The sequence below is a fragment of the Populus euphratica genome, unplaced genomic scaffold, assembly GCF_000495115.2.
Source record: "Populus euphratica unplaced genomic scaffold, PopEup_1.0 scaffold1608.1, whole genome shotgun sequence".
In the NCBI taxonomy this organism is placed as follows: domain Eukaryota; kingdom Viridiplantae; phylum Streptophyta; class Magnoliopsida; order Malpighiales; family Salicaceae; genus Populus; species Populus euphratica.
In genome coordinates, this window is record NW_011501457.1 from 5,114 (window position 1) to 28,195 (window position 23,082).

The window sequence follows — 23,082 nt, forward strand, 5'->3', positions numbered from 1 at the left end:
ATTATAAAGAAAAGGGTAAACTATATTTTTACCACTATAAATTCTTTCATGTTCAACCTCCATCATTATATTTTAGGAGTTTCGACCATTATCCTTATATTTTTTATTAAGTTTCAATGCTCCTAACAACTTATTATTCTCTGAATTTTATATATATAAAAAATCTCTTGTATGAGATGAAAAAATAGGAGAAAGAATGAAAAATCAGTTTTCTATGATTTTGTTTTGAATGGAAAGAAATTGTTTTTCACTTATTTAGTTTTCTTATTCTGGAAATTTTCGTTATTTAGTATAAAATGGAAAAATTGAAAATCTCGAGGGTAAAAATGAAAAGAAATCGAAACTATAGGCATTGATAAATCTGCAAGGCAAAAAAGTTGTGGGCAAGGAAGAAAGACCGAATGCTAGATCGTGAAGGAGGAGCTTTAGATACCATAAATAATAGGTACCCACCGCGTTGACTCATTAGCAATATATAAGTTGACGAAGGAGGGGAATTTAGTAGGTAACCCAGCATACTATAAATTCTCAATTCTCTGCGTTTTGTTTCCGTTATGATGATTAAATTAAAATATCTCTCTCGAAGAAAACTAACTTCCTACTTGTCTGCAAAAGCAGACCTGATCGTGTTTGGTTTCTGAAAAGGATAAAAATAAAATAAATTCTCTAGATTTATAATCCGATCTTTCCCTCCAAATCAAGGAATACCCAGGTAGATTTCTCCACCACCACTACCCCCTTTTTTTTTAATTTATTCTACATGTGTTAATTTCATTTTTGCTTGTAAGGTAATCTCGAGCTGATCAAGTCTATCATGTTATGTTCTGTTAGATGCAAGGAGTATAGTTTTTCTCTATCTCTCTCTCTCTCTCGGGTGAATTGGGGAGTTTTCAATTTGGCTTGAGGTTTAAGATCGGTTGAGATTTTTTTGGGTTTGGAGTAGATGAATAGATGCGTTCTTGAAGAATATTGGCAAATTTCATCGTTTTCGATTGTATATTGAAGTGATTTACACTCGGAAGAGAAGTAACGGCCCATCTTCGTGAGGTTGTATTGCGTTGATTGCATTGCGTATTCACACTCATATAGCAATTTTTAAAAGTTTTTCTATGCGCTATGTGAGTATTTTGTTTGGTATTATTACATATCAATGATGAATCTATGGCACATTATGGTACTGCAATACTACTGATTTAGTACATCCTGGGAATGCATTGGCTTGATGAGGCTGTTATCTTATGTCCTTTATTTAAACTGTCACTGAGATATGATATTGTCCAGTTTTGGTACTGCTTTTTCTTTTTCGGTGGGTCTTCCAAATTTGACTGATGTACTAGGATGCTCGTCAGCTTTTCTTGCCGCGAGGAAGTTCATTTCTTTTTCAAGCACTGAGAACCGGACTTGATGAGTGTGTCAAGAAGCTATTTGTTGCTGGATTTCAACTTGTATATTTGTGATTCTGTACTTAGAAAATCTCTACCATAATGCCAGTTCCCATTCGGAGGTAAAGAAACACTGTGTTATTTCTTTTCAGCCACAGGTCTATTTTCCACCTTAACTTACAACTGGATTAGTTTTAACAACAATGCCTATATTTGTGACTTTGACCTCTATTGAGCTGCAGCGGAACTCCCAAAAAACCTAGTGAGATGATGAGGCTTTTCATGACAACTTTTATTGGAATAATTTTTGGGTTCTTTTTAGGAATATCCTTTCCAACGCTGTCCTTATCTAAGGTATATATATTTTTAACCTTTTCAATCTCTACTTTATAGTTATGTTTCTTTTTCATTTGGTTTTGCTGTTGTTTAATGCGAGAAGAAAACTCATGTTTCTATGTTTAATGATTGGCAGATGAATCTCCCATCCAGTTTGTTTCCTTCCATTGATCTTACATATATTGAGGACAAATACTCTGGTCTTTCAAAGCAAGCACTGTTCAATGCTTGGGCTTCTCTAAAGGGTAACAAAGAGGCCTCTCCTTTACTTCCCAGATACAACAAGACTGAGGTATATAGTCTATTTAAGCTAATCCTGATGTGTAAAAATTGGTTAAGTGCTGGTTGTGCATTTAAGCAAAATATAAACCTGATACTATTTGTGAATGGGCCCAGAGTTTGTGCTGCAATGGTGAACCTGAACACCTGAAGGCATTAGCTCCTCTTTAGTATGAAACTGTGATTCTCAACTCTAATAGCCTTGTCTTAGTATAGCTATTATCCTACTTGTGCTGATGCTGGTAGGTTAGTATGCAGCTTGGTCATGAGTGTAGATGATATCTGATTGTGGGGATAACTGTGTGAAAATATATGAAAGAATAAGGAGATATGAGTTCATTCTAAGTAAAAATTGAGGTGGTGCCCTTTGAGGATAAGTATGAGGAAGATTGTCTGAAAAGACTGGCATATAGAATGTAGATTTATGGATGCAGCTATGCGGCATAGTGACTGGATTCAAACAATTGGAGAGAACAGAGGGTAGATAGACCAAAAAATGACTAGGTTTGAAGTGCTAAAAATGATTTATGGTTCACGACATTTGAGGGAAAGATGGAAGCTTGCTCTTTTGGAATTAGAGTGACACCAACATGAGAATTGTGGAATACTGATACCTATTGCAGTTACCTTTTGCCTGTTTCAGAATATGATTTCTTTTGCTTCGATAAGTGTGATAAAGGACCAAGGTCAATTACCTTATGTTATTTGATTTCTTATGTTTTACCTCAAGAAACTAATTACCTTTGACTTGCAATTATCTGTAACTAATGATGATGAATTTTCAATAAAAAAATGTATCAACATGGATTCTCTGCGGGCACAATTTCTTACCATTGTGTTTCTGATGCAGATCTGGGTTCCAACAAATCCTCGAGGTGCTGAAAGACTACCCCCTGGTATAGTTGCTTCTGAATCAGATTTCTACCTCCGCCGACTTTGGGGTCTGCCTAGTGAGGTGTTTAAATATCCCATATGAATCATCTTATTATGGTTTGCAAGTCGTTACTTTCATGCATTTGCATTCACTAGTAGCTTGATCTAAAAACATGAACAGTGTAGGATAAAAAGATCATTTGAAGATGATTTGCATCAAATGGTTGCAATTACATCTAAAATTGAAAACTGGATAATACATCATAACAAACTGACTCTTCAAAATGATTTAAAATCTTTTCTTTTGTGCTGCGCTCCATTTATATGATTAAGGATCTTTTGAGTTTTCTTGACTGTCGACTCATCATTTTCTTCTCTAATCCATATCTTTGATTTATGGACATCGTGTCTGCAGGACCTTACCATCGAACCTAGATATCTTGTAACCTTTACTGTTGGCTATGATCAGAAAAAAAATATTGATGCGGCAGTTAAAAAGGTTCTCTCTTTCTCTCTCAGTCACCTTTTTCTCGTGTTCCCTTTCTCAAGATATATTTATTTATATATATTTTCTCAGTTCTCCGAGAACTTCACTATTGTGTTGTTTCACTATGATGGACGGACAACTGAATGGGATGAGTTTGAGTGGTCAAAGCGAACTGTTCACATCAGTGCTCGCAAACAAACGAAGTGGTTAGAAATTCTACCTTTTCTTAACTTGTAGTTAATTCTACTAAACACTTTAAGCTGCATTTACTAAAAATACTCCTTGAAATTTGGTCCAGGTGGTATGCCAAACGTTTTCTTCATCCTGACATTGTTGCTCCCTATGATTATATTTTTCTCTGGGATGAGGACCTTGGGGTGGAACATTTTGATGCAGAGAAGTATGTACTGGAAGTTCAATTTCCATTTGAATAGAGATGCATGTTTTCATAAATTGGAATATGAAGTTTAAATCCAATCTGTTTCAGATACATTAAACTGGTAAGGAAACATGGTTTGGAGATTTCACAGCCTGGTTTAGATCCAGATAGAGGAACAACATGGGCAATGACAAAGAGAAGAGATGGCATTGAAGTGCACAAGTAAGAATAGTAGAATTTCCTAATGTGCCTTCACTTTTTCTTATGAAACGAATCTCAGTGCTAGTGTCTGGATGATATTGAGTTCCTTTTCCCTTTCTTCAGGGACACTGAAGAGAGGCCTGGGTGGTGTACAGATCCACATTTGCCTCCATGTGCAGCGTATGCAAACATGATTAAATCCATTTCCAATTTACTCTGTTACTGTAATGATTGGGCTTCCTTTTTCTAATCACCCTGAAGATGATACATTTTGTATTGGGTTTCAGTGTATCTTACATTAAAATACTTTATGAACAGATTTGTTGAGATCATGGCGACTGTATTTTCTCGAGATGCATGGCGTTGTGTTTGGCACATGATTCAGGTAAAACAAGTGAACTTAAATTTCCTGCCAATGCCACTCCTTTAACTTTAATATGTGAAATCTGAAATTTGTTCTATTGTAGAATGACTTGGTTCATGGTTGGGGTCTAGATTTTGCTCTGAGGAAATGTGTTGAGGTCAGTAACCATTTTCTTACTTGCGCCTGAACTAACACTTTCCTGCTACAAGTTATACTTACTTGACTTTACTGGGAATTAGCCTGCTCATGAGAAAATAGGAGTTGTGGATGCTCAGTGGATCATTCACCAAGGCGTTCCTTCACTCGGGAGCCAGGTATCTTCAAGTCAATATTCAATATGAACTAGTTGATTGTGGAATATATTTTCTTCGCCATTTATTTTTCATGGTTAATTTCACAGGGGCAAGCACAGAAAGGAAAGGCACCGTGGGAAGGGGTATGCTATTAATTTGTTCTCTCTAATCTCTATTATCAAAATCAACTGCGAACATCATCGCCCTCCTTGTTTCTGGACTAGCTACAAGGAACTGAACCTTGACCTTGCATAATTTTCTGTGAAGTTGCATTATCACCTTTAAAAACAAGAAGAGCATTATTAATTAAGCTCGGATTTTCCTTTTCAGGTGAGAGAGAGGTGTCGGAAAGAATGGACAATGTTCCAAGATAGAATGACCAATGCAGAAAAAGTCTATTATAAGGCAATGGAAATGGATCCTCCCAATTGAACAGCTCGTTAAGGGTGGGGACAATAACAGCCCAAGAAACATTTTATAAATTACCATGTCCAATATATATAGGTGCATGTTCATTCAATTTTGACTGTGATAGTTAATATTATTTTTTTTCCTGACAGACTGCTGTTACTTTTATGGGCCAATTTCCAAATATATTCTTGTGACTCGTTTTATTTCTGCAGATGGATGAGAGGGATTCATTCTTTTGTAGCGATCACATGATTTGACTTCATTTAATGCTCCACAAATACCTTTCGCTAAATCAAGTTTTGATTACCACGATAATTCGCAAGTCACTTGAAGCCAGTTTTTCAACTAAAGCATTTTCCATGTCGTTTATTTGCTCTTTGTATCAGGTTCCAGCATCGAATTCAAACAGGCCCTGAATTGCGGCTCCAAAATTTTTTGGGAGGCCGAAATAAACTGCAATGGGCAGTTAAAAACAACTCATTGCTTCTTGCAGGTCGTTTACAAATGCTGATGAACTGACCATAGCTTTGGTATCACAGTTAGTTATGATATCTTCCACCCCTTAAAAACAGAGCAGCCAGCCATGACTGGTATTGCATTTGCCATTAATGGGAACCTTTTGAAAAATTATGTCTCCCCTCCTGATCACACTGTTGCTCCAGAATGGCGCGACGGATTGCAATCAGCAATTAGAAATAATTTTTAGTTATGCTCTCTTCCAGTTCTTTGAATTCACAAGCATCATCTGCTGAATATTCACCTTCTAGAGAGAAAAAACTGTAACCAAAATTACGTGGATCAGCACATGAACATCAATAAGGATTCATAACATGTTTTAAAACTCAATAATTGGAGATTGTTCTCTTTACAGCCCCTCATTTGTTATTGTGAGGAGACCAAACCTAGAAGCTAACACCTTTTCTTAAGAGTGCCGAGCTTTATCCTCTTAACTCAACTTATAACCATTGTGAGTAGCCTCCCACCATGCAAACCTCTACCTCACGATGTTCTCTCATCTATCCATTTGAAGCCACCACAAATTGACCCACCATCACCATCGACCACATTCCTTCACCAGCAGACAGGAGCTCCTCAACATCATAGCAACCTTCACCATTAAGATATCCAACAATACCAATTCCAATAACATTGTTGCTGTGAATATCATCACCAATGACTTTTTCTCTGCTTCCAGTGGTGAAGTAATCACCTATTAACAACCGCTGAACTGGCCCTCCCCATGCACTATGCCCCAACTGTGGTAGTAATGACAATGACCATTTGAAGAAAAATAGTGAGAGATATGCAAATATAAAAAAGAAAAAAGAAAGAAAAAGAACCGAATTTTATTGTTTTTGTTTCTTGTTTTTACAAGTTTCCCTCTGTTACACTGTCAACATAGAAGTGAAGAGGGAAGGAAGAGTTGCCCATTTCACACCATCATGCACCTCCTAAGACACCACAGCATCACCTGCATGCGCTACCAGTGGTGGAGGCGTGTGAGATCCATGCATCTTCACTGTTTCTAATGGTCCTAGAATCTTCTAGCATGCTTTCTATTTAACAACCTGAAATTTTCATGTAATTTTCATATTTCTAATCATTATGTATAAGTATAATGGTTTTTTTTGTTAGCAATATGTCTAACAATACATACCATTATTGATTCTTTGGTTTATCAAATTTAAAGCAGCATTCTCCCTATAACTTATACATTTTCTTAGTTCTTTTCTTATCCTCTCGGGTAACATAATATCAAATAACTCAATTATATACACGCAGTAACCTTTGGTCACACACTAATTTAGTTGTTTTTTCTATTTGATTCATTCACATTTCTTCTTACAGTTCATCTTATATTCTTTTCAATTTTAATTTACTTAAAACACACGGGTGATGGATACACACACACATACACACACATAAGAAAATAGATGCAATAATCAAATACTATAAATACAATCATACCATTTAGTACATTTCAGGGTGAAGTTATTAACACAATTTTAAGTATTCATAATACATAAAAATAAGTACCGAATAAAATTATAAATAGTGAAACAACGCAATTAGTGCTAGCCCACTTCGTGACATAGACCTACAATATGTATAGTATTGTAAGAGTGATTAGTCATTAAGAAGACTTATGCTCATTATTTTTTATGAGAAAAATGAATAATTATGTCTATTAGCATTTTTAACAATCTTGTTTGAAACATTCAACTCAAGTTTAATAATATCTTAACTCATATGACAATACTTGTGCACATCATTGTAACTAAAATAGTATTACAACTTCAACATCTAGCCATAAAATACTTATACATGGTTTTTAATAAGAAGGAGAACAATATGTTTATCTAGAAAAAATTTTAGCATCAATTATATCAATTATATATTGAATTACACACTAGTTGCTATAACATCTAAGTTCATATTTGTCACTTTTGGTATTGCATTTATGATGAATTATATAATATAATCAAATCTAAGATTGTTGACTATACGTCACCACGTAGCAACTCATTTTCTGAATTTTTGATTCCCTAATCAATAATTAATATTTCATTTTCTTAGCTATCAATTTTCTTAGGTACAATCCTTGAAGTAACCACATGTATTAATCTTATGTTTACTCGTTGTTATTGACACGACTAAAAGATTGATGTTTTCTTCCAAGTGTAGGAGTGTCGAAGTATTAAATAACCCGGCAAGACCGGGGTCGAACCATAGAGAGGTTAATTGTACAAATTATAAATAACAATAATACGACACCAATAATAATAACAACAACAACAATAATATTAGTAATAACAATAATAATAACAATGATAATAATAATAATAAAGAAAAAGAAGGAGAAGAAGAAGAAGAAAATGAGAACTTTAAGATGGAATATTAATGTAACGATTAAACAATGATAATAACAAATGTCAAGGTTAGAGGTTCCACTAATGGTATGTCAAACAAGTATAGTATAAACTCTTATTATTCAATTGGAAACCACACACAAAGGAGGTTCCAATCAGATTATAGATTGTCAACATGAAACTCTTATTATTGAATTGGAAACCACACACAAAGGAGGTTCCAATCATATTATATATTGTTAACATGATTACATTAGTCATCTTATTCAATTAATGCTAATACTTGTAAATCTCGTCAAGCATTCATGATTATAACTTATGTTAACAACAAATCAAGTTCTTTTCATAGCTCAGGTGTCGGTTATACCATACATTATGGGCTATGAAAGTGCCAAGGATTTGTTGTACCAAGTGTTATACAACATAAATCAAGATTAGTCATTTAACAAGCAAAGTATTAAACAGTGAACAAGATAACAAATACAAAACATATTAGTGTCAAACATTAAAATCCATATTAAGTTTACACTATACTTATTCTTACACCATTAGTGTAACCTTTTCACCTTGACTAATAAACTTAGCTAGATATAATGAAAGAAAGAAAAATAAATCAACAAAATAAGAACATAAATAAAAGATAAAAATTAACTAAGTAAATGAAAGGAAATGAAAGGCATAAACTTGATATTAATGAAAGCAAAGCATAAACATTACAAAAAATACAAAGAGAGAAAGCAAGAGCATGATCTTGATCTAGAAACCAAGATGCCTAAATGCATGGCAAATGCCTCCTTGTATAGGCCAAAAATGGAAACTATTGATTTGATGACTAATTGATGAGTGGATGACCAACTCTTGACTTGGTGACAATCTTTATCTTCTCTTGTCTGCCCAAAACGTCATTGATAATGTCAAAATTGGAGTCATTTGAAAACATGAAAGTTGTAGGAAATTGTCTTATATTTCTTGTATAAAAAATTCAGATCATTTGGACTTCTAGAACTCTAGATATGGGCCAAAAACTGAACAATGCTCGGGCTGGAAGATAGATTTGGACTTCTTTTATCTTGTATTTGTCCTTCCATTAGTTGAACTATATAAAATTAGAGCTTAATTTGTATCAATAAAACAACTAAAACAAAATGGTCTTTCATTGTTTAGTCCTTCACTATAAAAAAAACAGGGTGTAGTTTTAGAGAAGTTCGGGTGCATGTAGAAACAACATGATCATTGTTCACCCTCTCCCTTCTGCACTATGAATTCAAGCCAATCTTTATCAGGGTGATTATCTTCTCTGTCAAATTCAAGCCAGCCTCGTTTAAGCGATCGATCTTCTTCGTCAATGTATAGTTTTTCTTCTTCTTACTATTGACATGCATAGTTGTGCTTCCTACTTTTCTGTTGAGCAATTTTGCTTCTTTCATTTTCTTTTATCTTTTGAAGTCATTTTGTTCTCTTCTTAATCATGCTTTACTTGCTTCCTGTGTATAGAGAAATGATTGTTGCCATTTTTTATTGATTTGATTATTTTCTGTTTCTTCTCTTGTTTGCCATGTTGGAAAGATTGCCTATCATTTTTTGCGCCTCCCTTCCTTTTATATTTAGGAGGTGTTTGAAAGTGTAATAGTGATTATTTATCAAAGTGTTTTTTACTCAGAAATATATCAAAATAATATTTTTTTTATTTTTTAAAAAATCACTTTTAATATCTATACATCAAAATAATATGAAACATCAAAAAAATAAATTTGAAGTAAAAAATAAATAAAATTTTTTCAAAGGTACTCTTAAAATGCAAAAACAAACCAACTCTTAATATAGCAATGAGTTATCTCTATGCTTCTGGTTGTTCATTTTCATCGTTGTTTCTTAAGGGATCTCGAGATGTGTTGACATTGGTGTTTTGAGTTTTTCTTTAACCTGGTAGTGGTTGCGATTAGTGTTTTCAATTACAATTCAGTGCTTGGTTTCAATCATCTGGTTCTTCTTTTTCTCATTGTTTTAAGTTGCATTTTTTTTTTTATGGTTTTTCTATTTTTTTCTCAACCATTGTAAACTTTAAGTCCGTTTAACAATGCCACACGTGATTGATTTTCGAAGACCTCTTATGATAGATGTATTTGAATTTTATGAACTAAAGAAACTTAGATATTCGATTTGGTTTTGGAAGTTTAACTCACCTTTTTGTTTATTAGACTTTGGTAAGGTACCTTTAGATGAGGGGATTAAGCATCCCTCTGTTAGGATTGAAGAAATTGTAGGCTCTTTTGAGAACATTACTATTAACATTTCTAGTCAAGACATTTAGATACAACAATTACTAAGGGTAAGTTATTGTAATGTCAAGTTTTTGACTTTTCTAATTCATAAATTTAATACTATTCCATCTATTATGCATTCCAATAAAGGATTCACATAAAGATGGAGCACATAAACTTACAACAACAATTGGCAGACAATTTATGGATTCCCTTATGCTTGTAGTTTTCAAGAATGGACTCCAACAGTGTTGAGAGGAGTCCAAGTGACAATGTTGTGGAGTTGAAAGCTTTTGAAATGTTATCAGTTATACTTGGAGCTTCTCGCAAGGTATGTGGTGTAGTAGAGGTGTCCTCTACAATCTTCTTTTTTGCTCCATGCTATACCAACTTTGTTTTTTGATAGCATCCATCTACTACTTATGTACTGACTGATATTTATATTTTGTTGTAGTTATGAAAATCTCAAGGGTCTTATATTGCTCTAGGTCCTAGGTCACCCACCTTCACTGGAATATGGGTAGATAGTCCTGCTAACTGATTAATACTTAAAAGTGTATTTTTATAAAGGTTTTATATCATCATTTTGTACTTAAAATATTAATAACTTCTTAACTAAAGCATGTTTTATAATAACAAGTCTGATACCATAAGATAACTTTAATTTATGGTAAATATTCATCCTAAATGCAGGCCTATTATATAAATGAAAAAATTGATTGATAAGTTGAAGTACTGAAATTGAAAAGATAAAGATAGGGTAAAGCTTAGAAAAAAAAATGTTGGTTTAGTCCAAACTAGAACACTGTTCAGTAATTGGATCATAACTAGAGCTGTAAAACTTGGATTTAGGTCTGCTTTATATGGATAGAAAGCCAAGATATAGGCCTAAAACTTACATGTTAAGGCAAGATTTGTGTTGTATAACGCTTGGTACAACAAATGCTTTGTACAATAAATGCTTGGTACTTTTATAACTAATCATATGGTATAATCTACACCTGTAATATGAAACGAACTTGATTTGTTGTTAACATAAGTTATAATCATGAGTATCTGACAACATTTATAAGTATTAACATTATTCTAATAAGATAACTAATTTAATCATATTAACAATTTATAATCTGATTGTGACCTCCTTTATGTGTGGTTTTCAATTGAGTAATAAAAGAAATTTATACTATACTTGTTTGAAATATCATTAGTGGTTCCTCTAACCTTAACATTTGTTGTTATCATTGTTTAATTTTCACATTGATCTTTTATCTCAAAGTTTTCATCATCTTCTTCTTCTTTTATTCTATTATTATTATTATTATTTATAATTTATATAATTAACCTCCTTATGGTTTGATCTCAATCTTATCGGATTATTTATTATTTCGACACTCCTACATTAGAAAAAAAAAACATTAATTTTTTTTTATTGTATCTCTAACTCAAAGGTTGGTTATGTTCTATAAATATAATGAATTTAATGTGTGAGTTTATGTTCACTTGTTAAAGCGCCCCTATGTTGATTGAAAATAAAAATAGTACCATTTTCTTGTCATGTATAGGATATACAATCTGTCAGCTTTTGTGTTTTAGTTAGATATGTCCTATATTATCCAGGTAATGCAGATGCCAACATTAATCCTGTAGCCCTTTGAGTGCTTCAGGATTTGTATAATGTTTCCCTTGGTCAAGATCTCTAGTCTTTTGATGTATGGTGTATGCAGCAGGAGTGAAGGCCTTTGGACGGACCTTATATTTCGGAAATGATAAATCATCACAGCAACCCCAACTCCCAAACCCTAAATACATTGTCAGAACAAACTAGTATTCATGGGGAGAAGCGTGCAAAGGTTAATGAAGACATCAATCAGATGATGAGTAACTTCATATGGCAACTGAACTAAGTAGATCGACCATTTTCATAATGATTTAAGCGTATTCTAATATTTAAGACTTGCTTATTGTAATGTGCCTAAACACCTCCAGAGACGACTTTTGTGTATCAGGAGGGATCAGTAACATTGGTTAAAGCAGAAAAAGAAACTTCTCGGCTTGTCTTCTATCTGGGTTCTTGGGGTTTCCCCCAAGACATCTCTTACAGCCATTAAGGAACTTGTACCAGGAGACTCTGGTGGCAAAACGGCATTCTCAGATGTGAAAATCCTATCGGGGATGACGGGTTTCGGTGCTGAAATGGTAGAAAGATAATGCAGGAGCATCTGTATTATTTGGCTGAAGTTCGGCCTAGCATTTGGATCTTCTTTCCAACATGAGGTCACAATCAACGCCAAATCCTCTGGGAGGTTCTCAGCACTAGGTCTCACATTCTGAAACAGCAACACCATAATTCAAGATGCTGGAAATTGCAACTGAGCTTTATAATTCTAAGTAAAAGATGAGATAATCATTCAAGTTATGGCATATCAAAGTTTGGATACCACTAAATTGTTATAATCATGCAATAAAAGAAGAATAATGTCAGATGGTCCAGGTTTTGATGTCCAAATGCCTGCCTAAAAACTGGAAAAGCATATCTCACATGCCGCAGCGCTGAAGCAATTTCATATAAAAACAGCGTGCTATATTCAAATCCTCAGTAATTGTTGACAATGACAAAGATAGCAATCAGTTGAGGTAGATTTAACTGATGTCCAACACGTTCATCAATCTTGCTAGTTAGAAGTTCAACTTAATGACTGCCCCTAGCACAATGATTCATTCAAAGCAGCATAATTGAACCACCTGTATCATTCAGTCCGTCAGCCACCCCACGGCCAGATATCCTATGTTTGGAATTTATGGTTTATCAACTCAGCCACTTTAATGAGAAGACTTCACTTCTAAAGTCAATAGGTATCCAATCTTGCAGAAAGCAACCTTGAGGCCAGAGACTCAATAGTAGTTCCAATACGTCATAAAAGGTTATTACTGAGAATCAACAAACAATACCACAGGATTCATTGCATATGCTGATTGGATTAATTATTAGGGTAAGAGCCAAGATCAAAGAGACATTCAAATGGGTGATTTATGACATTTGGGCCAAGCAAGCTCTAAGGATTCCTTCCAAGGTAGCATCAAGCATGAAGTTAAGCTCAAAGGAGGATTAAGCCTTCATCAATGTGATCATTGATTCAAGCAAGAGATTGAGCTACTTAACATGTGTCAGAGCTTGGCTACAAAGCTTTATGTTAATGTTCTTAACTTTTAATCTGACTATTGCAATAGACTAAAAGTTCACTAAAAGGTTTTAAAAGCCTTATTTTATAAAGAGTTAAAATTTTATAACAATCAGATATTTGAAAAACTTTATGATAAATCCCAAAATTACTATTCGAGAATAGTACAGGCTTTTATTTGTACAAGCTTTTATTTGTACAAGACTTAATCATTGTGTTTTATTTTATCCATACAAAAAAGTTAGTTGTGTTTAATTTTCAGCCTAAAGTTAATTATGGTTTATTTTATATCTTTGTTTAAGTCAAACATATAAATACCTTTTATTTTTTGGTTGTGAAAAAATAAATTTCTAATAGTGAATAAAATTGGCATTAGCACCCTTGCTTTTGGTTTTTTTATTGAACTTATATGAAAGATCATCTTTGTGGCATTCTAACCATACATCTTTGATTATTGATTCAAGTAATCAACGAGTCAAAAGTTTTATAATCTGATTTTAGCCTTTTTAGGTAAATATTTCAATTATTGATTGTAAGTTCTAGTATTTGACCCTCCAGATTCGCATCAATTTAGTATTAGAGCTTGAATATAAAATTAAGTTCACTATTTTAAAATTATGTTTTGCTCTTGTTTTTGTTATTGCTTATTCCTTGCATCGAAATCGCACCATATAGGGTTTAATTAATCTTGTGTGCATATTTAGGATAATATATTCATCTTGTTAATGAATTTGATTTTCTTGTTTTTTGATTTGCAATCTCATTAAAAAAAAATTTTAGAAAAAGTAAAATCACAAATCAAAAGTACATACTGAAATCAGTTTGTTGGGATAGTTCATATTGAAATTGGTTTGTTGGGGTATTCCATATTGAATTCAGGTTTGTTGAGTTATTCCTAAATTTCTTTTCATATTGTGTTTGTCTTTATCATTTTGAATTTGGTAGTTTGAACTATAGATCATATTTCTTTTGATTGATTTTGTTTGGTTCAATAAAGATCTGAAAAGGGGAGTTAAGAGAGGTAAAAGACAAGTCCAAAAAGAACAAGTCAAGAGTGAAACACGAGTGTAATGACAAATCTTTGAGTGAAAACATGTAAGGGACTATGTGAGATTTATTACTAACTGATTTTTTTTTTTTAGATTTGAATGTCTTCCAATATCATCACCCAAGAATGAGAAGAAAAACACGTTCTTTGTGTTATAGGCATTGCAACAACAGTTTAAGCGTGTGAATGTTGTATTTGGTGATACAAGGGATCAAATGGATAAACAAGATGCTATGATTGCTAATTTGCATGAATGACAATCCTAAAAGGTCTCTGATGCTAGAAAGCAAGAGAGACGTGCTCTCATACCCATAGATAAGATTGGTGTTGAGAATGAAGATGAAAATGCAGATAAATCTCATCAAGCATCATTCAACAATAGGGAGAGGTTTTGGCAAACTATGATTTGTGTGATAAAAAGTTCAGAAGAGATACTAGAAGTTGTGAAGGTATGGATAGAAACCTTGAGAGTATTAAAATGAAGATTCTCTATTTTCAAAGGAGGAATGTTTCCGAAAACTTACCTAGAGTGGAGAAGTAAAGTTGATTTTTTATTGTTGTAACTATTCTAAGAAGAAAAAGGTTAAGTTAGTTGTGATAAAATTTATTGATTATGCAATTATATGGTTAAATTGGAGAAATCATGAGAGGTCTATTGAGAGTTGGGATGAGATAAAAGTTGTTATGAAAAGAAGATTTATCTCTAATCATTACTATTTTAGTGAAAAGCTAAACAGAGCAGCGTTGAACTGCCTAGCTTATGACTATGGGCTTTATACATTGGTTACGACTTTAGAGACTTAGCACCATTACTTGTAGCCAAAATAGTTCATTATCCATACACATCACAAATCATTGAAGCACTTCTAATGACAAGGTAAACTGCATGTGAGATATGCCAAATGGATAGAGTTCATTGAGACCTTTTTATGTCACTAAATGCATGCAAGGTAAAGAAAATATAGTGATTGATGCACTATCTAGAAGGTACATTCTTATCGCTACTTTAAATGCAAGATTATTGAGATTTAAGTATATTAAAGCCTTATATGCCAATGATAATGATTTGCACCTGCTTGCGCATGAAGATCATGCGGTTAATTTGATGGGTCATTTTGGTGTGAAAACGACTTTAGATGTGTTGCCTGAACATTTGTTTAACTTGAGATGAAACATGATGTACAAAAAATATGTGAAAAACATATCCCGTGTAGACAAGCCAAATCTAAGGTCTTGTATCATGGGGTTATATACTCCTTTGCCTATACCAAAGGAACATTGAGTAAATATTTCCATGAACTTTAAAAAGAGGTATAAATTCAATTTTTATAGTTGTAGATGAGTTTTCTAAATGACACATTTCATAAAATGTCATAAAACCAATGATGCAACCAATATTTTTATTTGTTCTTTAGGAAGATAATACGACTTTAAGGTGTTCCTTTCAGTACTGTTTCAGATCAGGGTATTAAGCTCCTTTGATATTTTTAAAAGGTTTTGTAGGTAAAGCTGGAAACTAAACTATTATTTTCAACTAACTGTTATCCACAAAAAGATAGCCAAATGAAAGTGGTCGATATGACTTTAACTACTTTATTATGTACCATCATTCAAAAAAATTTGAAAAGTTGGGAGTGTGTCATTTATTGAGTTTGCATGTAATAAAAGTGCATTCTACTAAATTATTCTCCATTTAAAATTGTTCATGGTTTTAATCCGCTAACTCCTTGGATTTGTTGCCTTTACCTATTGATGAAAGAATTGATATTGATAGAAAGAAGGAGGCTGATACGGTGAGGAAACTTCATGAGTGTTTGGCAGCACGTAGAAAAGAAGAATGAACAGTAACTCTTAAACTAACAAAGATCATAGACATGTTATCTTTTCACCTAGAGACTGGGTTTAGGTGATTATGAGGAAGGAAAGATTTCTAGCCCATAAACGATTTAAGTTGCAATCCAGAGGGAATGATTCATTCAAAGTCCTTGAACGAATTACAAACAAAGCATATAAATTGGAACTTCCATATGAGTGTTATATTAGTGATACATTTAATATTTATAATCTTTCTTCTTTTGATGTGGGTGATAATTCAAGGTCAAATGCTTTTGAGAAAAGAGAAATAATGAGAATCAACAAGAAATACCATAGGATCCATTGCATATGCTAATTGGACATTTAGGGCATGAGCCAAAAAAATCAAAGGGACATTCAATGGACTAATTCAGGCACTTGGGTTGAGAAAGCTTGGGAATTTCTTCTAAGGTCAAGTCAATCATGAAATTGAGTTCAAAAAAATGCCTTAATCAATGTGATCCAAGGGATCAAGCTACTTAACATGTACTAAAGCTTAGCTAAACAACTATATGTTAAAGGTCATAGCTTTAAATCCAACAGCTGGATTGGGCTGAAATTTTATAAGATTAAAATTTTAAAAATCATCAGGTTGAGGTTTTAAATTTTGATTTTAGTTTTTTTGGGTAAATTTTTCAATTCTTGATTGTGAAATCTAAAATTTTGCCTTACAGGTTCGCACTAATTATAAAATCTAGATCAACAGCACTTTAATAGAGGCACTGCCATCAGCCAGACATCAACATTGTCACCATCCAAGTAATTCAAGATAGAATGGAAACAGCACTGCTCACCTTAAAAGCAGCTGCATATGCTGCCTGTAGATTTGACATGCCTTCAAATGGCAATTTATTATGAATGAGCTCCCACAACACAATTGCAAAGCTATAAGCATCCACCTTGTGATTATAGTGTTTCTTCTCACCGTGCCTTAATGTGACTGTGCTGTAAAGCTGACACCAAATAGAAAGGTGAATGATCTGCATCATATAAAAAAAAATTCTAGAGATACTCAATCATCCAATATAGTACCTCTGGAGCCATCCACCGGTATGTCCCCGTTTCAGCAGTCATCATCTCTGTTAATGACTCTTCTCTAGCTAAACCAAAATCAGCAAGTTTAACTGTTTTATGGTCTGCAGTCAAGATCAAGTTCTCTGTAAATAGGAAAGGAAATGATGGGGTCAGAAGAATCCTTGATGCTTGATTCCAAAAGCAAGTGATCAAACATTTTTTTTTTTACTTTAGCATATCACACTGTATCAGTGCTAAACCTACTTGTCTTGAAGATATAATTCAACTATATATATTTATAAAACTAAGAGTTCAATACAATACTAGGCACACAAGAAAACCATCCCCAGCCATTTCTCTAGCTGTAAGCTACATCTATCCTCTCTAGCTGAATTATCTTTATGTCTTCGTATCTCCTATATCTCTCAATTTGATAACTAATTTTTTGCAGAGAAAAGAAAAGGAACTGTTTGTGGCACTAGAATTTCATGGCAGACAGTGATGAAGCTTAACTTTTTTCTAGAAGATGATTTATGTTTTTGCTCATTTACTAGTCATTTATCTAAATGCAGTGTCGATGGTGCATTTCCTTCTTCCTTCTTTGGACATTTACAATATGGGAATGCTGGTAGCCGGCTTGAATTCAATTACATTCCAAACACCTGAATATTCAATTACATTCCAAACACCTCAATTTAATGACAAATTATCCAAAATCGAATCCACTAATGAACAAGTGCAGATTACTTTTGTGCAAAAATCTTAAATTTTGACATGTAGAATTGAAATCTGCAAATTTAAACTTTCCAAACAAGAGAAAGGCCCTAATAGAATTGAATTCCACAAACTAGAGGCTATAAACATGTTGTAAGGCCACCAATTCATTTCAGCACTGCACAAGGACATCTTTGTGAAGTATATTTTCAAGAAATCAAGTAAAAAGGTCCAGAAACAAAGAGGTGAAACAAGAAGAATCCAAGACAACAATTTCAATGCTTTGAATCTGGTTCCATCAAACATCATGTAAACCTTTCTTGAAGTTTAATTCTTGGCTGCATACTAATGTGGATCAAGCATTCATATTTGTAAAAATATCATCGGCAAAGCTTAGATGAAGTTTTTACCAGTTTCCCAAATATGTCCATCTCTGTTCAGCAGATGTAAAACTTAGTACAAGCATACAACATAAGTCAAATCTAATTGCTATCTTGCAATTTGGTGATTAATTCCTTATCAAGGAACAAAATGATCACAAAATAAAATCATCAAGTTTCAGTTCATCACACAAGATAAACAAGTGGATGTAGCACAATCAATATAGACCTGAAAAGAATAGAATCTTCTATTCTCATATAAAATTGTGCTAATTCATTAACTTTCAAATGCACAAGCCAAATAATTGAGCTGACACTTGGGTTAATTTAATACGACTCAAGGGATTGTTTACCAAGAGATATTGATGAGATATTGGATTGGTTACAAGGGCGAGAGGCCAAGAGGATCAAAGAGTCATTCAATGGGCTGATTCATGACATTTGCGCCATGCAAGCTTCAAGAATTCTTTCTAAGTTGGCATCAAACATGAAGTTGAGTTCAAAGTGGTTTTTTGTTTAAGTCAAACATATAAATACCTTCTATTTTTGGGATGCATAGACAAATTGGTTTTTTGAATAAAAATTGTGTGAGCACTCTTGCTTTTGGTTCTTCATTAAACCTTTCAAAACTTATTAAAGAGATCATCTTTGTGGCATTTTAACCATATACCTTTGGTTCTTGATTCAAAAACTCAACAGGTTGAGGTTTTATAATCCGATTTTAGCTTTCTAGGAGAAGTGTTTCAATTCTTGATTGTGGGTTCTAGGGTTTCGCCTTCCAGGTTTGCATCAGATATTTTGTTATCTTGAGAAAGAAACTCATTGAGATCTTTCAAGTGAAAGTAAGGTATATGAATGGACTTTTGGCAGGTTGTTGTCAAACAAACAATGGCTTAGAAAATGTCAAAATGCATAATTGCAAGAAACAATTGCAGCTTAATTGTGTTGCCAACTTAGTTTAATCACCACAACAATATTATGGATCCGATGCTCATACAAAATAATCATACATGAAATTATAAAGTCAAAGGAACTAACTTTGTCATATTGAGGTGGGATGAGTTTCACTAGAAAAACTGAAACAAAAAAGAAGAGTATTATATGAAAGATTTTTTATTTTTTTTTTTTTTGTGTGTGCTGGTATTATAAAAGCATGCCAACATGCATTCTTTACAATTCAAATGGAATGGCAAAAGAGAACAAGAATTACAGTAGACAGTATTCCAACTGTTTTATGCAGCAAGTTAGTAGAAAACTTGCACTAAATGTATGCACTATACAAGCCCTGAAGCTCACAAAGACTGAAAAATGTCCATTGAACCATGTGGAATTGGTTAGCAAGTTTACATGCCTGTCATAAAATACTACTTGTTCAATATTCATATGCTCAAAAGTCATGAACATAAGCCAGAAATTTATCATACCAGGTTTTAGGTCACGATGAATTATCCCATGGGAGTGCAAGCATTCCATTGCACGAGCAATATCAAGAGCAAATCCAACAGCCAGACGCATGTCCAGGCACCTTGGCCGCATGTTCAGCAAGTATTTTCGCAATGTTCCGCCCAAAAGAAGCTCAGTTACTATCACCATGACAGGCTCCTTGCAAGCACCAATAAACTGGTAACACATAACAACCCTGTTATTTTGTATATGGTCACTTCAACAACTGTTAACTAAGAAAATAGTACTAATTCACTACCAACCCTAAATGCTGAAATCGAATACAATGACAAAGTATTGCTATAAAGACAACCTTCACAAGATTTTTGTGCTGAACTCTATATAACATTGCAACCTCCCTTGCAAACCGCGCTTCTCTCTTGGCAATCTCTTCTGGGGTTTCTCCTCCATGTACAATTTTAATAGCAACAATTTGATTTTTGTACCTATCAAAGAAAATTCATAAATTCCAGAATGACATTACTGAACATAGCAATCAACCATTTATCAGATGTTCTAAACTAAAAAGAAAGAACATTTTAGAAACAGCAGCACAAAAATCAGTCTGCAGTTTCTCAATGAGGATATCTGTTTAACATTCTGCTGACATTAAAATGGGATTGAAATATAAACAATAGTTTATCTCAATTGATCCGCTGAGAAATGGAAAAAACTTGGTTTAGTCAAGAAAATTAGAGAAAAATCCAGTTATAAAATGAATCAGAGCTCAAGAGCTGCAATTTGGAAATAGAAAAAAAAAAATCAAGAAGTTTAACTTACTTTCCTTCATATACTTTAGCATGAGCGCCTTCCCCAATCTTTGGCCCAACGAATAGAAGCTTTGGATCAATAAGCCACTTAGCATCCAAATCGAACTCTTCAGAATAAAACCCATTACTAGATCCCATTTCTTAACCTATACTATCAGCAAACGAAACACCATCAACTAACTACACACAGACCAAAACTTTATTTATTTATGTTTTTATAACACTCCATTTTTTTTAAGTAGACTAAACAGCTAAACAAGTCAAATTAAAGAAATGGAAAGCAAGATACCGCTTCTATACGAAAGAGATAAACTATAAATAAACATGCTCCATGTTGCACCCAAAAATCACAACTTTAGATCCAAAGAGATTAGCATTTGCCTTTGTTTGGGAGGCAAAGAATAAAACCCTACATGTTTCAGAGAATGTCACTACCAAAACAAGAATCTAAAATCAAATGGTACTCGTTAAAAAAAAATCCCCAAGAAGCTCTGTGAGGAGCAGATAAAATTATATGGAGAAGTGGGAGAAAGTATAACCAGAAAAAGAAAAAGAAAAAATAATGAAGGGAGGGTTAGAGTAGAGGAGGCTAAGGAAATGGCACAGATTGAGATTTAGAGTTAAAGAGATTATTAAAGCAATCTACGCGTATGGAAGTGCCTTAGTTTCTTTGATCAGTAGATAAAGCCGCGGCAGGATTTGAGTGTGTGCTTCGACATAAGATAAACAAAACATTATTAAAAAGAAAGGAGAAGGGACGAGGAAATAAAGGTCGGCAAGGAAAGACATGGTCCGTGGCTTTGTCATATGGTTGTTGTAGTAATTGAACTAAAATGACTGAGAGCTAAAAAAAATGTCCATAATTTTCACATGGATGCGGTGTATCTTCAACGCTTGGGCAGTAAAACCTCCATCTTGCCATCATTGATATTTGTTCTTTATCAGGATGCTTGGAATTATATAAATATTGATTATTATTTAAAATATTTTTATTTAAAATAATATTTTTTTATTTAAAAAACTACTTTTCACATTAACATATCAAAATGATATAAAAATATAAAAAATATTAATTTAAAATTTAAAATTTTTAAAAAATACTTTTAAAACACAAAAATTACTATGAATATCCTTTAAATTTGAATTTTTAAAAGGAATGGCATTATTTATGTCTCAAATCATTAAGTTTTGTATTTGTGCCATTCCCTTTTCTTTATCTTGAAATATCACAATTTGATTTAACTTGTTAATTATGATAATAAAATAAATATAAATTAAACAATACAATCAACAAAAATAGTAAAATATAATTTATAGGTTATTACCAATTTTATTGATATCAATTTGAAATTGTTTATCCTTACTATTTAAGATTTAAAAATAATAATAATAATAATAATATTATTATTATTATCTCATTGATAGAAAATTCTCAAATCATCTTTAAATTAATCAACAACGATGATGGGATTTGATTGACCATTATAATTGGAATATGAGTAACCATTAGGTTTAGTAATTGTAAAAGAATTTAAATTTTTTAAAAGATAAAAAAAAAAGACCAGATTACTTGATCACGATGACTTTAGATGCAAACTTCGAACCAAGAAGCCATCAAAGAATAATATGTTTTTGTTATTAAGGAGATATGACCAGGCCTGATATCAGACTAGTTTTATGGTTGACACCATTGGGCTTTGTTAGATTTACACAAGACCGCATTAGGATTGATGATCCTTCAACTTCAATTGCTTAAGTTTACTCCCTTACTTTAAAAAAATAATAATAATACTTTAATTATTGAATAGGTGTCTTTTATATTCCTCATAGAATTCTGGGTCTACGTTACAACGAATCAAAATTCTTTTAATATAAAAAAAATATTATTAACATATTTTTTAATAGTAAAATTATATAAAAATTAATTTATATAAACTTCTTGATTATATGGTCAAGAAATTCTCGATGAAGTAGATAAAAATTTAAAAAATAAAAAATCAAGTTTTATAAAATATTAACACAGAAATAACCTTATATTTAAGAATAAAGATATGAAAAAAAATATTTGAACCTAAAAATAACCTTGTATCTAAAAATATTAAATATGTGAATTATGTCATGAAACCAGTTAATATTCGATAAGTTAGTATATGATTTTTTTTTCCTATAAAAAAATGTTGTCTTGTCATAAACAAATAAAAAAAACAACTCATGTTTATTCTCTAACTTGCCGCTAAAATTTGAAGCTAAAAAAACATATTGTAGTCTCATCTAACTAATCCTAATGGATTCTTTTTTTGTTGCAAGCTAATTGGCTCAAACTAGTAATCAACTAACATAAATCCCATAATAAAATAAATCTATAAACAATGTCTAATGGGTAAAACAAATCAAAATTTAAAATAAGTATTCAACATTAAATAAATAAATAAAATAGGATAATAAAAACAAAGTCTTCGTATTAAAATTCCTCAATGTAACCCAAATCTCCAATTTTCGTACATTCTTGGTAGATTTTCAAACTTGACTTCAAACAAGTTGTTT

At 32.7% G+C, this 23,082-nt stretch overlaps 2 protein-coding genes and 1 long non-coding RNA gene across 10 annotated transcripts; 1 reads left to right on the top strand and 2 right to left on the bottom strand.

Moving 5' to 3' along the window:
- The first annotated feature begins 350 nt into the window (after positions 1–350).
- LOC105117916 (uncharacterized) lies at positions 351–5,252 on the top strand. Of its 7 annotated transcripts, none has more exons than XM_011015726.1 (16): positions 351–505; positions 616–712; positions 1,350–1,504; positions 1,625–1,736; positions 1,855–2,010; positions 2,848–2,952; positions 3,286–3,369; positions 3,448–3,563; positions 3,656–3,757; positions 3,845–3,958; positions 4,061–4,117; positions 4,256–4,322; positions 4,405–4,458; positions 4,541–4,615; positions 4,702–4,737; positions 4,925–5,252. In XM_011015726.1, exons 3-16 carry the CDS (start codon positions 1,485–1,487, stop codon positions 5,024–5,026), a joined length of 1,200 nt encoding a protein of 399 aa, XP_011014028.1. In that variant the 5' UTR covers positions 351–505; positions 616–712; positions 1,350–1,484; the 3' UTR covers positions 5,027–5,252. The 7 variants fall into 7 exon arrangements, with proteins under 7 accessions (XP_011014028.1, XP_011014029.1, XP_011014030.1 ...); XM_011015727.1 differs by having other exon boundaries at positions 619–712; XM_011015728.1 differs by having other exon boundaries at positions 351–501.
- Positions 5,253–11,862: 6,610 nt separating this feature from the next.
- Positions 11,863–21,357, bottom strand: LOC105117919 (serine/threonine-protein kinase HT1-like). 2 transcript variants are annotated; one of them, XM_011015731.1, is made up of 7 exons: positions 21,200–21,357; positions 20,549–20,694; positions 20,082–20,214; positions 19,750–19,945; positions 17,250–17,374; positions 17,012–17,170; positions 11,863–12,463 (listed from the first exon to the last, which is right to left on the bottom strand). In XM_011015731.1, exons 2-7 carry the CDS (start codon positions 20,674–20,676, stop codon positions 12,149–12,151), a joined length of 1,056 nt encoding a protein of 351 aa, XP_011014033.1. In that variant the 5' UTR covers positions 20,677–20,694; positions 21,200–21,357; the 3' UTR covers positions 11,863–12,148. The 2 variants fall into 2 exon arrangements, with proteins under 2 accessions (XP_011014033.1, XP_011014032.1); XM_011015730.1 differs by having other exon boundaries at positions 20,549–21,357.
- Positions 13,640–17,004, bottom strand: LOC105117918 (uncharacterized). The gene is made up of 2 exons (XR_840833.1): positions 15,664–17,004; positions 13,640–15,595 (listed from the first exon to the last, which is right to left on the bottom strand). It is a non-coding gene; the product is annotated as an uncharacterized LOC105117918 (long non-coding RNA).
- Positions 21,358–23,082: the final 1,725 nt, after the last annotated feature.